This window comes from Pseudochaenichthys georgianus, chromosome 21 (assembly GCF_902827115.2).
Source record: "Pseudochaenichthys georgianus chromosome 21, fPseGeo1.2, whole genome shotgun sequence".
Lineage (NCBI taxonomy): Eukaryota > Metazoa > Chordata > Actinopteri > Perciformes > Channichthyidae > Pseudochaenichthys > Pseudochaenichthys georgianus.
In genome coordinates, this window is record NC_047523.1 from 34,503,175 (window position 1) to 34,520,134 (window position 16,960).

At 38.7% G+C, this 16,960-nt stretch overlaps 1 protein-coding gene across 1 annotated transcript in view; it reads right to left on the minus strand.

Annotated features, from left to right (window-relative positions):
• cntnap5a (contactin associated protein family member 5a) overlaps positions 1-15,642 on the minus strand; it is a 114,270-nt gene extending 98,628 nt beyond the window's left edge. Inside the window, exon 1 of the mRNA XM_034110655.2 lies at positions 15,442-15,642. Within this exon, the coding sequence (XP_033966546.1) occupies positions 15,442-15,514 (73 nt within the window). The 5' untranslated portion in view covers positions 15,515-15,642. The remainder of the gene's footprint in view (positions 1-15,441) is intronic.
• Positions 15,643-16,960: the final 1,318 nt, after the last annotated feature.

A 16,960-nucleotide genomic window follows, 5' to 3' on the forward strand; every position in this document is an offset into this window, starting at 1 on the left:
TCCACACGGCTCTCATCATCACGACAGGTGAGCAGGAGGCTAATGAAGCTAACAGTAGCAACTGTGCTGACGGAGCTAACTGTGAAAACCATGGATTTAATAAGAACGCTGGATACAGCGTTGTAATGTGCTCTGTTCTTTACAATAAAAGTTGCTCAGTGGCAACGTAAAACCAAAAATAATTAGACCGCTGAGGACAAAATTATCGGAAACTTCCGTATCTGGGTATTCCTTAAATCCCGCCTCCCAGCTGCCACGTCGCTTCCACGTTGGCTCATTCGAATTAATTGAGGAGGGAAAATAACTTTGGATGCGATTAGGATTTAAATAAGGGCCTCCAGAGTTCGTACTTGGAACTGTATTTACCTATATTTAAATAGACATCTTTCCTAATGTGAGTCATTATAGGAAAATATGTTTGAGACCCCAGTTTGAACACTACAAATGTTTGCTTCAATGACAAAGGCCAGCACTATGACCAGGCCCGTACCCAGGATTTTGTAAATGCAGAGGTCCAAAACATGCTAGGGGAGCTCAGGGGCAGGGCCCCCCACATTTTGTTTGTGCACACAAGTCATTTTACTCTGGGCTCAGCAGGTGAGAAACTAAAGAGGGGCTTTCACATGTGGCAGACCAGGTGTTGGTGCTGCCGGATTTGACACCCCCACTATAACATTGTCCAAGATATTCGTACTGTATGTGTAAACCTATGCAATATACCTGTTTCTGATTCTGATTCTAATCAGCTAATTATTTGCGCTTCACTCCTCTAGTTGGACCAACCCGATATCACTTCGTACAGATCGTCGCAGCATCCAGTTCAACAGATCCAGCTTAGGTACTGCTATTGCTTTACCTTCCTTAACTATATAACACATGATACATTGGATTACAGCACACATAGCTACAGTCTACACTTTTTGCTCAGGTAGACATTCCTAATCCAACAATATACTTTTAGGTAGCTTTGCTTCTATAATGCTCACCATATGTACAGCCTGATTTACTTGACTAAATGTACTTCATGTTTTCCACCAGTACTTCAGTGTTTGTTAGTGGCATTGACTCAGCCGTAATGTACATACAGCCCCCTTTAAAATATTCTTCTCTTCTCATTAGCAAGTATGCCTTAACCTAGGTGCACAAACAGATGGTGCTCCACAAATAAATCAAACTCAATTATCACAACAAAGTGCTTCTGTGACACACATGGGCTGGATGTTTCAAGCTCTAGTTGGAGAGGAATAATCGCAGCTGAAGAAGACTACACGCCCAAATCAAATAGACATGGCCCGTTGGATGAGGAAGCCTGAGATTCCTCTTGGTTGTTGAGTCTTGGGAGATGTACAAACTGTTTGGATATGAGATAATGCCAGAGGGATTTCCTAAAAATATGACTTGCAGTGGAGATTGTCTGAAGGGTTTAGCGGTGATCTCATTCTGAACTCTCCCGGGTGGATCAAACCCATGTGATTAAGTTACAGCTGCAATATCAGACTTCAACCGACATGCATAGCTCGACAAGATTTGCAAAAGTAGAATAAACTCTTAGGGAATTTGTAAAGAGATGAGATGATGTAGAAGTGAACTGATTGTTGGTTTCATTATTTCTTGCAGATATTTGACTGCTGCTGATCAATTATAAATTATTTACAAGTTAATAATCAGTGGTGAAATAGAACAATTCATGTTTTAAAATACATTTATTTCTGAAACATTTTAACGTTGAGTCATTGTTTGTACTTTCATTGGTAACTATTGTACTTGTTACTGTTTTATATCAATTTAAAAGCTACTGGTAACTTTGTAGATACAACTTTTACAAAATTATTGTATTGATGATTTTATTTGCACAACACTACATGGATACAAAAACATAAATATATATAATCTTTTTCTGCATGCATACATAAAGAGACGTACCCAGATTAATATGTAAGAGCATGTCCTGTACAAAACTTTCTAGATGTGTTTAATTGCATTAGTCAGAGCAGATTAAGAGAATACTTTGCAATGCATTAAATTAAGGATATGCAACTGCAGCTGATCCGCCACACACAAGTTTATGTCATATTTCCACGCAAAAGAAAGTACTTGTTTTACTGTAAGAAAATACAGTTAAAAGTTCTGGTTTAAGAATGAGGTTTTAAATGATTATATTATTTACCATAATTCCATGTTATTCACTAAAGCTGAAGTCTTGAATTAGATTTATATTCTGAATAACTAATGGCCCATGCGGTAGTCCTGTCTCCTCTTGCACATTAGGTCCTCCATCACTGCAGAGCTCATGAAGCACTTTGTAATCAATGTATGTTCAACAACAAGAGCTGCAAATTCTGCTGGTTTCCTTTAACAATCAATCCTTTTTTTATAAATAAAAGAGCATTAGTTTATTCGCTCATGACTACATGCTGGGACAATGAGAACAAACTGCAAATAAATGATACAATTGATAAAAGGGTAGAAAAAAATACTTTAAAAACCAGCATGAAACAAAACTATGTAACACAAATAAATGGGATTTATAATCGTCTTTCAAATGTCTAATGCTTTTTACAAGTTACCACAGCATGTGTTTTAAAAAGTACAGTCTGGAATTGGTCAAAGCTTTAATGTGATTATTCTGACTAATGTCCCAATAACACAAAACCCATAAAGGCCATGGGGATGTTTAAAACAATAAATTATTACTTTAATATTCTCCACTTCAACCATTGCTACACTGGTGATGATTAATAACAAAATGGATGCTAATGGTTTTGTTGTATTCTGTTAAATCAACCTGCATAACACTAGCTACAGAGTTTCTTTATTCACCATATCTTGCTTGCTTTTTCCTCTTCCTCACCGCATTTCAATTTAAATAGGAAAAACTCCAACTACTTGTATATGGTCCCCTATGTTTATATATTTTGTCTTAGTAGTACACTCACAGAAATTAATCATGGTAGAGTTTATTTTTAAGCATTTAAATCTATTTGATTTGATTTAAATACTCATATTTTTTTAAATGTATGTATTGAAATTAATTATAATCTGTATAATTCCTGTCAATTCTAAAATATATTTAATGTAATTACTTAGAGGTTAAACAATAGCAGATGGTAGTCTATTCTAACTTATTCTATTTTGAATTGTGTGTTATTTAGATACTGTTTCAGTTTATTATTTATTTTATTGAAATTGTATTATATTTTAAACTCCTGTGTAAATCTTGTTAACATGCTGCTGTGACGAAAAAAGTATCCCAATTTAGAATGAATAAAGTACCTAATTTAATCTACAACACTGAACATTTACAAATTAAATACAAATATATAATAAATAATATTAAAAATAAATACATAATTGAACATGAAAACATACACATCTTGATAGTTGTCTGAGGGCAATAAAACACTTAAAGACACATGTATAACAAATGATCCGCCGTGATTAGCATCAGAAGAACAAAGGCTCTCTGTTGGAGGCTGCACACGTTCAACACAGACCACAGAGTCGATAATATCAAAGGGGCAGCGATAGTATCACGTAACACAGTGGCCTCAGACTTCTGTGTGGTATCGATGAAGCTTCATATGATACCATGCATGCACTCAGGCTTCGGGGCTCCGTGACCTCTGGAGCCAAGGTATCAGTTGACAATTAGTCCCAAACGCTGGCTGAATTCAAGGAAGCGCACATCGATACAAGTGATTGAGAAACACGGGCTGGTTTACTGTAGCACTTCATTTCTCTGAACACTGCATATAATCTAAAGGGACCTTTACACATTTACAGGCAGCCTGCGCGATGTTTTACTGCAGGATCGACAGCTTTACTGATTATACACATCTCTTCTAACAAACATTAATTATTCAGCCTTGATTCAGGACCGTAGTGGAGCTGGATTTGTGGTAATTTTCTGAATGATTTCCACAAGTATTTAAAACATCAGCTTGGTAAAGACCAGGTTTTAATCTTGTTAACAAATGGGTAATAATGGGTAGTGCTGTGGTAATTAACAAAGTCGTTTATTAACCACTAGGGGACAGTGTCTTGGTAATGACATTGATGATATACAGTATTTCTGATGTAATAAGAAGGGAAAGGAATGCTATTTTAATCTAGTAATATCATTATAATGGTTTTTAGTAATATAATAACCATTTTTTAACTGTGTTCAGTTCAGGATTTATTTGTACGTACCTTCCCAAAATGAGGGTGTTGGCTTAAAAATGGAATTGATAGGATTGGGCGATATTGAAATGGCGATATCTAAATTACCTTCCAAAGACAGCTGAACTGAGAGATGGAGACATATAACTATTTATATATGGAGACACATATGTTGCAATACCAATACGTGGCCATAATGTTTGGCCAATAATTGCTATTTAACTTTAGGGCATGCTGAAATCAATAATTCAAAATGCTCAATTTATGTTATTTTTAATCATTACCACATGTATAATTTTTTTGAATTAACTGAGTATAACACAGATCTTTTCTTCCCAAAATACAAGTTTTCTTCAGTGGACCACATTGTGTATAAATACGTTCTCAACATGAATAATTACATAGTAGAAAATAACTATTATTAAGCAATACATGTGTTCCTCTAATGCTCCTTGTAACTACCCTCGTACATTTTAGCCATTGTCGTTGACATTTATTTTTACATGTTCTTTTCTTTGCCACAATGATTGAGGGGAAATTGATTACAGTGGTAGGAGTGTACTGCATGTCCAGCTGCTTTTTCAGTGCATACTTACAAATGATGTTCTATGGTGAATTTCAAGATGGAAAGCTTTGTGATGTTTCCATCTTTAGTCCTGACTTGTAAAGTGCAAAACATTCAAGTCCCTCCTTTCACGTTGTTAGGTTCTCCTTAGTTGTTTGGTCCAAAATTGAATAATCACCAAATAGGTGCATCATTTTTTCTAATGAGGGCGGACATGTTTCCTTTTTGGACTACATGGGTAATTAAGCGCAGTCGATGCTAACATGTTGTTGCTTTTGGTTTTAATACTCTACAACTTGTTGGTAAAGCAAAGGGAAATCAAGAGCAACGAAACAGACTACAGTACATATAGCACATAGAGGTTTGCATAACTGAACATCTTTTTGCAATAGTGGAGACGTGAGGATTCTTTTGGCCCACCAATATAGTGTTCAACGATTTCCTTATCATATCACCCAAGCCTATCAAGTAACATTTGGATATGAATACATCTATTGCGGGCTGTATGAATCCCTTCTGTATTGTCACATCTTTCAAATGCTCCAAAAAATCATAAATAAAATAATTATATTTATCAAAGCAACATTTTCTTCAGAGTATTAAGAACAGGTATCGATTTAGACCTTGAGACAAGAGGAACACATCTTTGGAGAGAGTGGGTTTCTCGTGGAGTGGTATGGATTTAAAAAAAGAGGCTTTTGTAACCAGTTTCTCCGAGGGAAGGGAAGTTCAGGAGGTTTCACACCAGTGCAAGGAGTTGATTGAGTTTTGGCCTTGTGGCTTTATATAGCGTATGGTGTGTGAGTAAGGTCGTGCATGGGCAGCCACTCAAGACACCACACATTTATAGATATGATGGCTGTGTCATGGTGCTGCCCTCAATCTGTTTTGAGATATTTATTTGCTAAAAGCTGTTGCAACAGGCAGAGTCCGGGCTTCATAAACCCCCCACAGTAAATCCTTGTGTTCACACTGTTAGAAAACACAAGAATTCCATCAAATTAAAAGACAAAAAGCGTCTGTTTCTAATCTGTTCACATGTAGACTAATGCACCCCCCCTATAAGCATTGTATTTGATCTTAATGTCATTGATTAGACACGCTGGCATACATATTTTAAAGGGGATTGTTTTCTGAAATACTGCGTCACAGTGCAGCTTCCTTATCTCTAAGTGTGCACGTTGAGCCTGTGAGCAAAGGTTCATTTCAGCCCTCTATGAAAGCATCGTAATCAATATCAAATCATAGAGTGTAAAAATGCAGGACTGTGTCTGATTCTGAGGATTGTCACACCATGTAATTACATAAACTAATAAACAGTGCTATACATAATGTGAAATCTGGCTACGGAGCGAACAGGCCTTGGATTATTATTTCTTTCTTTATATTTGACACGTTCCAAATATTTTCTGACTCGTTTTCCATCACTGCGAGCGTCCCCTTGCTGATTATTGCATCAATCTCATTGGCGCAGTCGATAGACAGTGGGTGTTGATAATCCTTTTAAAGAGCCTGTGCCAGGAACACTGAAAATAAATAGAGGATGGAACTTGCAGACTCTATAGCTATTTGAAGCATATTCATTGCAGTCTATAGATTAGGGATTGGTGCAGCCTCGCTGCGTGACCAATGCAGCTGGAAATGGAAAGGCCTCCACTGGCGCCACATTCATCACAATAGATTTTTTCTGCTCCCGAGGGAACGGTCAGAAATTATTTCTCGTTTTTTGTAAAGCACTTTGAACTGCCTTGTGTTGAAAAGTGCTATATAAATAAACTTGCCTTGCCTAAATAGTTTTATATCACGTGTCCACTTTCTTCTTATTCATTACGATTAAAAAGCATTTTGTTCTGGATCTGCAGAGCATGCAGCTATAGCCCTTTGAAGACAGTTTAACGCAGTCTACTAAAGCTAGGCAATGATGAATATTATGAAATGATATATATATGCATCTGCTTTAAAGAATTTCTACGTATCTTGGTGTCTGTGAAAAGCGTTTAGCATTGATAAAATACTATTAGTTAAAGGTATTTCATTGAAAGTATCAGCTTCACATGTGTTTTCATTGGTCATGGTTATAAGCTATTATCAATGATTTCTCTACCGACTCTTATATCATGTGTCCGTTTCCTTCCTAAAGTGTGTTGTTCTTGATCTGCAGAGCACAACAAAAGGACACACATATACAGCCTGACAATTCACACAATCTCCTAAAGTGAGGCAATGTGATGATTCATAGTGTGACATTATACACATGTGTCTGCTGTCAAGGGCTTTGACACCACGTCTGTGAAAAGCTTTTAGCATTGATGTGATGGTGTTTGTGCTAAGGGTTTTTCATTTACAATAACAGCAACATCAAATTACCCTTTCTAATTGTTGTATTAATCTGAAATATTCTCAATAAAATCCCAGATAGACCTTTTTATTCTACAAAGAAACATTTATATTGATATTGTAATGTAAAATAAGAGATAGATGGATAGATGGATAGATAGATAGATAGATAGATAGATAGATGGATGGATAGATAGATGGATAGATGGATAGATAGATAGATGGATAGATAGATAGATAGATGGATAGATAGATGGATAGATGGATAGATGGATAGATGGATAGATGGATAGATGGATAGATAGATGGATAGATGGATAGATAGATAGATAGATGGATAGATGGATAGATAGATAGATAGATAGATAGATGGATAGATAGATAGATAGATGGATAGATAGATGGATGGATAGATGGATAGATAGATAGATGGATAGATGGATAGATGGATAGATGGATAGATAGATAGATGGATAGATAGATGGATGGATAGATGGATAGATAGATAGATGGATAGATGGATAGATGGATAGATGGATAGATAGATATATGGATAGATAGATGGATAGATGGATGGATAGATAGATGGATAGATGGATAGATAGATAGATAGATGGATAAATAGATAGATAGATAGATAGATGGATAGATAGATGGATGGATAGATAGATGGATAGATAGATGGATAGATATATCTATCCATCTATCTATCCATCTATCTATCCATCTATAGATGGATAGATAGATGGATAGATAGATAGATAGACAGATGTATAGATAGATGGATGGATAGATAGATGGATAGATGGATAGATGGATAGATAGATGGATGGATAGATAGATGGATAGATGGATAGATAGATGATGGATAGATAGATAGATGGATAGATGGATAGATAGATGATGGATAGATAGATGGATAGATAGATAGATAGATAGATAGATAGATAGATGGATGGATAGATAGATGGATAGATAGATGGATACATGGATAGATAGATAGATATGCTGCGAATGGATCTGGCCCTTCCTACATCCAGGACATGGTTAAACCGTACACCCCAGCACGTGCACTCTGCTCTGCATCAACCAAACGGCTCGCTGCACCCTCGCTGCGAAGGGGACCCAAGTTCCCATCAGCAAAAACACGTGGGTTTGCTATCCTGGCTCCAAAATGGTGGAATGAGCTCCCCATTGAAATCAGGACAGCAGATAGCTTACACACCTTCCGGCGCAGACTGAAAACTCATCTCTTTCGACTCCACTTCGAGCGATAGAACTATTAACAAAGCACTAATAAAGGACTGGCTTACCTAAAGCCAGTTGAGTAGCACTTGAAATGTTTTAGCTCTATGAAACCTGATGTACTTATATGATTCTGTTTTCTTCAAGTTTGTATTTTGTTGGTCGAACGCACTTATTGTAAGTCGCTTTGGATAAAAGCGTCAGCTAAATGCAATGTAATAGATGGATAGATGGATAGATATATAGATGCATAGATAGATAGATGGATGGATAGATAGATATATAGATGGATAGATGGATGGATAGATGGATAGATGTATGGATAGATGGATAGATGGATAGATATATAGATGGATAGATGGATAGATGGATGGATGGATAGATGGATAGATGGATAGATATATAGATGGATAGATGGATAGATGGATGGATAGATGGATAGATGGATAGATGGATATAGATGGATAGATGGATAGATGGATAGATGGATAGATAGATGGACAGATAGATGGATGGATAGATGGATAGATAGATAGATGGATAGATGGACAGATAGATGGATGGATAGATGGATAGATAGTTAGAAACCTTGATATGGTGGCAGCAGCATCTGTCTGTATCTCCACATCACGAAGCCTAATACCTCAATAGCAATAGCCGCGTTCACACTGCGGTACTTTTCCCACAAAGGTTCATGCGAACTTAGTTCATGCGAACTCTTTAGTTCGCATGAACTAAGTACAGAACGCGTTCACACCAGAAAAAGTCCCTGGGGGTGGATTAGGCAAATGAAGCCGCTGACGTCACTTCTTCTTCTTCTGCTTTGGGTTTACTGGCAGGCCACAAACCACTTCACGGCGTATACTGCCGCCCAAAGTCCCCGGCCGGAAGTCCCCGGAGTTGGGGAAGGCTTCAGTAGAAGCTGCTGGGACTCCCAGCAGCTTCTACTGAAGCCTTCCGAGTAAATCGCCAGAACGCCGACACCTCCTCATCTCCACCGCTCCCATGTTTTATTTTGTGTTGCCATAAGTTAGTCTCTCTGCGTTTCTGCGCTGGGCTAATGCTAATGCTAATAATGCTAATGCGAGGATAATAAAATGGCGGCTTCACAAAACTTTTTGGGAGTTTTACGGGGCGTGGTTTGCAATTCGCCCAGCCAATCAGGAATATAGCTCTTTTCTCAAAAAAGAGCCGCTCGAAAGTCCCTGCTCTCTAGCAGGGACTTTCGAGCGGGTAAAAAGGTTCGCATGAACTACTTTTAGTACCGGCTCTTTTTGGTGTGAACGCGATCAGGAACTAAGTTCGCATGAACCTTTGTGGGAAAAGTACCGCAGTGTGAACGCGGCTAATGCATCAGAAGGAACAACATGCTTTGACCGAGATAAAATGAACCTTTGTAAAAGTCTTCTTTTCATGTCTCTGCAGCGCTGCAGTCAGTCAGTCAGTCAGTCACACACAGATCATACAGAGAGCTCTGAAATGCTCTATTAGCTCAATGTATCCAAATAAACACAGTTCTCTGTAGTGCTGAGTGCTTCGTATTCAACTTCAGCTTTGAACATCCAGTCACTCGGACAGAGGCGGATCTGGATGGGAAAACTAATCTTGTTGTTTTGTGATGGCTAACAACCCCGAAATTAGGATGTATAGAAACGTAGAAACTGCCAGTACTGTATATCAAATGTGTTTCCATTTTTTAAAAAGTATTTTCACTTTTAAGTTTTCAAGGTTTTTCAAAAAAGAATCCAATAGTTAGTATGAACATGCCAACCCTGTCTCCTAAACATGACGTTCCCACAGAACTAAACTGCATTCTCAATTACCATTAGCTAGAATCGTATTGTCTCCCACGTGACGTTTGATATGAACGTATCTCAAATACGTTTATTTTCTACATATCAAACGCAACGTGGGATAAAATACGTTTCTAGCTAATGGTAATTGAGAATGCAGTTCAGTTCTGTGGGAACGTCATGTTTAGGAGACAGGGTTGGAAAATGCTGCTAAATGTGTTATCCTGCTGCAGGTGGGTTATTATTTTAAGAGCTCATTATTTTTAGTCCATATGAGGATGCAATTATTTTTCTTATAAACTGCAGAACTAAAATTCAGTATGGCATAGCAGAATAAAACTAAATATAAATAATAATAACCATAAAAGAGTCATTATAGGCTAGCTTTCAAACATTTCAGACAAAACCTTATAAGATAAGACTTTTATTAATCCCTCGTGGGGAAATTGTTTCTCAGCATTTGACCCATCCTAGTGTTAGGAGCAGTGTGCTGCCATTTTGAACGGCGCCCGGAGAGCAGTGTGGTGCCTTGCTCAGGGACACCTCGGTAGCACTTGGTCTTGCCGGGACTTGAACTGGTGACCTTCCATTTGCCAAGCCAAGTCCCTATCGACTTCGCCACCACCGCCTATATTCTATAGGATCAAGATGATGAGAAGAAGCATAATCCTCGGTGCATAATTATATACTATTCCTGAATATGCTGGAATCTTTTCATTCCTCCACGTTGCGTCCAGTTGGTTTTGTCTCCCAGAAGAAATGCTATATATGTTTAAACATGAGGAAAATTGCCTTACTGTCACAAGGCATTGCTCTGCCTCATTTAACTTTTGATCAATTCATCAGGCCTTGAATATGTACAGCGGTAGGTGTTCCTTGAGTGCCTGCTTCACATTCATTAGACGAGTGAATGTGCAGCTGCGTCTCCTCCATCACACACACACACACGCACCCTCACCTCTGCTGTGATGCCGAATGCCACAGCACGTTCAGGTGCTTCAGATGGGAAATAATTAGCTCTGAAGTATCTGCTCGCTAACTTGAAGCATGGCATTTTAAGTAAATATGTGTGTGTGTGTGTGTGTGTGTGTGTGTGCGTGTGTGTGTGTGTGTGTGTGTGTGTGTGTGTGTGTGTGGTGCTTTGCTAAACCGGAAAGAGATTCTGGCTTATGAAAGATAAATGCCTGGTGCAGCGGTCTCCACCTGCTGCGAGGGGAAACACTGAGAGCGGAGCAATATTCCTCCCACAGACCTGTGGTGAAGAACGTCATATCATCTGGTAATAAAAGCTTTCCAGCCGAGTGGCTCGTGTATCCACGCATGGCAGGAACTATTCCCTTAAAAGAAGTCTCACTTTGGCCCATATGACAGGACCTTGGCATAATGCATACTCAAGGTGATGCGCCAGGGAAAGCTAATTATAGGAATTATGCCGTATCCGGAGAAGAATACTGTACAATGGGCGCATCGTTACAAACCATAATGCCAAGCAGGATGTGACAATCACGTTTATCACGACACATTATCACTGAATCAATTAGTCACCATTACAATTATTTTCTCAAGTAAAAAAACAAGCAATTAAAACAAATAATCTTAGGCTCCGGGACTTTGTGTTGACCCTATTTCAAGCGGATCAAATGATAAATCAATTAATCAATACATAATTGGCTGACTCGGAAAGGAAACAGACCATCAGTTGAAGCCCCAAGATACGAATGTGTGTAGATTGCTGTAATCAATTACTACAGTCAATTACTATCACTCAATTACTATCACTCAATTACTATCAGTCAATTACTATCAGTCAATTACTCGTATCGTAATGCTACATCTTCTGTATTAAAGCTGATTAGAAAGAAACAGTAAACAAAACATGTTGCTAACAACGAGCAGCCAGCCTACTGTTCAACAGCGTAGCAGTGTCCACCACGTTCACATCTGCATTACCTTCCAACTCTGCAGGTACAACTTGGGAGTTATAATAAAATCACATTCCTACTTTTTGGTGGGAAGTAGCCCCGAGCCACAAGTTAAGCTAAGTTTAAGAAGTGTTTCACTATGGTAACAACAAAAATACCAACTTTTCCATCCAACTCCTGACAAGACAGTGAGGGAGCTGACTTGATGTCTGAATGTCTAAAGTCACAGCATTCTGGATCCCAAAATAAGAAGCTCTAAATACCCCTCCATTATCAGTTTTTTTTATTATAAGGCACGTAAAAAGAGTGCTAACTTACAATATATCTTTATAAGTGGCACATATAAAACCACTCTGCTCAGAGGTGCAGGTAAAGTCATTAAAAAAACATGGAGACATCTATGTTGAAAGAAAGCAGTCAACCCTCAGTGTTCTCACTTTTTATTCCACTGATATGATTTCAGGAGAGCCTTGTGGTTTGTAGATGTCAACACATATTTCTACAAGTGGACAATAAAGCTGTTGATAACACACAGAGCAACACAGCAAATCAAATAAAAGTTATATCAATACATTTGTGAACTGCTTCTCTGTTGCCAGTTATTTGGCAATTACTGTAAAGGTCACGCCAATACAGTATCTCAAGCTGAAAATGGCAGATCGACCGCTGACATATCCAGTGACGCACTTGTCTCTTTAAATAGCCAAATAAAGTGCAGAGGACCTGACAGGAAGTTGCTGCCAGCTGACGACGGCTTCATAAACCAGCCATGACACATCTCTGCTCCCCTGCTTTTGTTTCTCACTGGTAAATACGAGAGCGGCTCTTTGACCTCCAGGAGCGTCTCATCATTTCACTTTGCACAGCATGTCAGAGCCCATCACTGCACACATTTGAGAACCACAGGACTGCCATCAATGAGTAATGCAGCTGTCAGTTTAGCTCAGTTCATCACCTTAACATAAACTGTTTAAACCCCATGGTGTCACACTCGCCCTCAGAGAGCAAACATAAACCCAAAGATCAAATGATGTCACGCCTCTGGTATAATCATTTATTAATTTTTAACATGACACGAAAGGGCACTAAAGGTCTTCAGCTCCGCTATGCTCAATTTATTTTAATAGCACCAAAATAATGATTGTGTTACTCTTTGACTAGCTTATTCAAAGGGTGCCGCTGGAAGCACAGGTCATGGAGTCAATACAGTCAAATAAGAAACGTGTATCCCTTTGGGAGCCTGCGATAATATAGAAATGCGTACATGACATTACCATTTTAAATAAGGTAATTTATTGTATGCAAAGATGACATTTTGACCTAAAGTTGTGCGAGAAGAGATGGAGCGACTAATCCTCCAAGGAGTATGAATTACCTTACATTAAATCAGTACATTAGATGTGACAAAAAGTACTGAGTTGGTTAGGAATTACTTTTGTCCAGCAGCAATTCACCCTTCAAAGGGCATTCAATAGTTTTAAAAATTACATTTAAGTTTGTATTTTGTACATTTAACCCATATTACACTGTTGTTACACCCACATATTAATAGATCCCTATTACACACCTGTTACACCCATATTACTATGTTATTACACTGTTACATCATTATAACACCCTTAGTATACCAATGTAATGCCATTATTACACCCATATTACACCAAAAGGACTCCCTTATTACAATGTTATAACACCGATGTCACTGTTATTGTATCCATTTCACAAATGGACATAGCATTTCAAATACATATATCCCACATGATAATAAGGAAACCTTTTAAGGGTTAATCAAAAAATGCAAATGTTATGTTACAACACAACCTTCTCTAAGATGTATTTCAGGTAAAGAAATCTAGCAACACCAGCTACATGAGGGGAAACTAAAGGGGAATATGAATCAGAAAGTGACAGGAACAAAACACAGCGATAAAAAACATGTGTGACTATTCCAGCTTGGTCTTGTAATAAAACCTACAGTGACAGAATGAGCTCTTATATCACTGCTATATGACTTATGACTGTTCTCATAATGGAATGTTGTATTTTAATTAACATTTCTTCTGTCTTATATTCACTATTTTCCACGTTATACATCAGCAGTGCATGTGATGCAAATTAAGCTAATTTACATTGACACTTGTTAGCTATTGGTAGATGCAGCATATGTTACTGTCACTCCACTTAGAGTCGGGCATTGTTTTATGAATATCTTATCTACTGTAAAAACAACAATCCACTCAGTGGCCACTTTAATACATCCACATATAGCTACTGTAAAAGTGATGCAGTCCAACACACCCGTATATATCACTATGGGAGACCTCATATCGGACACCCCTCAACTAGGTGTGTCCCCAACATACTTTTAGCTTCACACTGCAGGACGTGTCTTGAGTTATAGTATGATGGGTTTTCACCTGGATGTGTGCACTGTAAGACATGTCTGCAACATGGGTTAATGATAAATACATTCAAAAAGATATATAGAGATAGTAGGGCCTTAACCACATTTTTTAAGTATAAAATAAACTGCTGGTTATTTTATATAGTCAATAAAATATAACAATTGTACAACTAACCATATTCAAAACCTAGTTAATAAATCGAGAGGAGAAAAAAAGTATTCCCTCTTATTTGAGAAGCTGAAAACATGTTTTGTGAATATGTTTTGCTTCTTCAAAAAAATACTTAATGATTGACATGTTTATCAAAGCCGTTTTAATTTCCACATACTGTGCCACACATATTAATGATGAATCATCTCAAGCAATTCAACCGAAGCTAAAGCTGTACAGCTTCATATTTAAAATGAAAACTCCCATGGGAGCGAGGCAGTCTGCCTTTTGTTGAGGCTCCAGCAGGCAGGTTGAGTGCATGCTATTTCCACGTAGGAGTCGACCAGTATAACAGCAGCTGTCTGTGCAGTGTACAGCTGTGGCCAGTCAGCAGTTCCCGCTCCCAAACACACACACACACACACACACACGCACACACACACACCAGCAAAACATGTCTAAAGACTCACTCGTTAATAAAAACAGCTTTGTGTGCTGAATAACCCCAGGAGTACCCTGGGGCTGCAGAGTGAGCACAGCCCCTCCAGACTGCCTTTGACTTGTGAAGGGAAATAAATGTTTGCTTGACCTTCATCGCACAACATTATCCCACTCTGCTCAATAGGAATAAAGGCAAGGATGAACAACTTGTTCTCCGCGCGATACTGACACAAAGTGTTGCTCAAGTACATTTAAAATGATCAAGAGCTACATGTGTGATTGCGACGATGCCTCGTGCGCAACACCAGGAGGACAAAGGTACCAGCCGGGCGTCAAAACTTCAGATCCTATTCCGATTCCGCACATCAGCCTGCGCACCGTGGAGCAGGGCAGCTTACAGGTGAGTTAGGTAGAATACTCACAGTGAGTGGCGGCGGACGCTCCGCGGAAGACGCTCAGAGTGTAAAGGGAAACCATATGCAGCAGAAAAACCATCTTCCCAGCCGTGGTGCGGTTATTATCCGTGTGTCCGCAGAGAGGGAAAACAGAGGAGAGGTTCCTCCTTGCTCCTCCGGCGCGGAGGGTTAGAAGGAGTCTGATGTGGTAGAGCAACCCGCTCCGACGACGACACGACTCCCTCACTGAGGCACAGCCCGCCTCTCTCCCAGTCTCCCTCCCTCTCTCTCCCTCTCTCTGGTTCACTCTATGTTGGCAGGGAACGCGCACAGTGATGCCCAAGCATTGTTGTACAAAAGCACCACAGAGGACAGCTGCGTGGGCCTCAGCATTCATTCAGACATGGTTCTATGACTTAACTTTATTGTGGAATAACAGGTAAAGGCTTTGCGGTTAATAATATGTTCATTCTCACTGGTGGTTTGTCTAAGTGTTGAATGAGCCAATTAAAGTGAAGCATCTGCTGGAATGAGGTTTTTCATCCCATCATGTTTTCTGTGCAATTCAGAATATACTATACTTTGTGTCTCACACCTGTTTATTGATATGAGCAGGGTTGAGAAAGAATATGGCAAACGATGTATATGTGTATGAAGAAGAATAGGAGTTGACAGCTACAGCAGCTTTATGGAGGGCGTGGGAGGGGACACCTTCACCGAGGGGCCCAATTAAGGAGCCCATTATATCACTCGCATCTTTTCTACCATACATTTTCCATCTTTTTAAGTCGTGTTTACTTCTACCAATTTCAAACAGTAGCACACTGGTTTGAAATTGGTAGAAGTAAACACGACGTAAGGCAGACCTTTTTTGATTTGATATGAGTGCTATGAAAGTGCTGGCAGTGTCGTATGTCTCGTACCCCTCAGAGGGGCCCCTGACCTTCTCCCTGTTGCTCTTTGGTGGACATTTCAATTAATTTTTCAGACAACCTGTGAAAATATTTTAATATATTTCATTTTTATACAGATTGATTAACTGGTCGCATACATTTGAAGTATCTGTATCCATTTGTACATTGAGGCAGCATTGCAGGGACGGCAACAGGATCATATGTTTGACATATTTCAGTATTGACGACCCTGAAGGAGTATACCATTGTGGGTGAGGATCGTACTTTAAAAAAAGAGATGGTAAATAATACATATAGTATTCAAACTGTGAACATGAACTCACACATTGTACACATATTAAGCGAGTGCCTGGTTTTCTTATACAGTACAACATAATGGTAATTTCAGACTTTACCCATCGTCTCTAATGATGCGACACCTACACACCCACTCACCCTTTATTTCAGCAGCTAAAAAAAACTGTTTCACACAGAAACCAAGACGACAAAAGAGACCATTATAAAAAGAAAAAGCAGTTTTCACATTCCTACACACCGTACAATTATACTAAAAACCGATTGGTACCATAGCAATTAAAATAGAATACAACATCTACAAGATAACGTAAAACAATTGCATGTGATTGCAATGG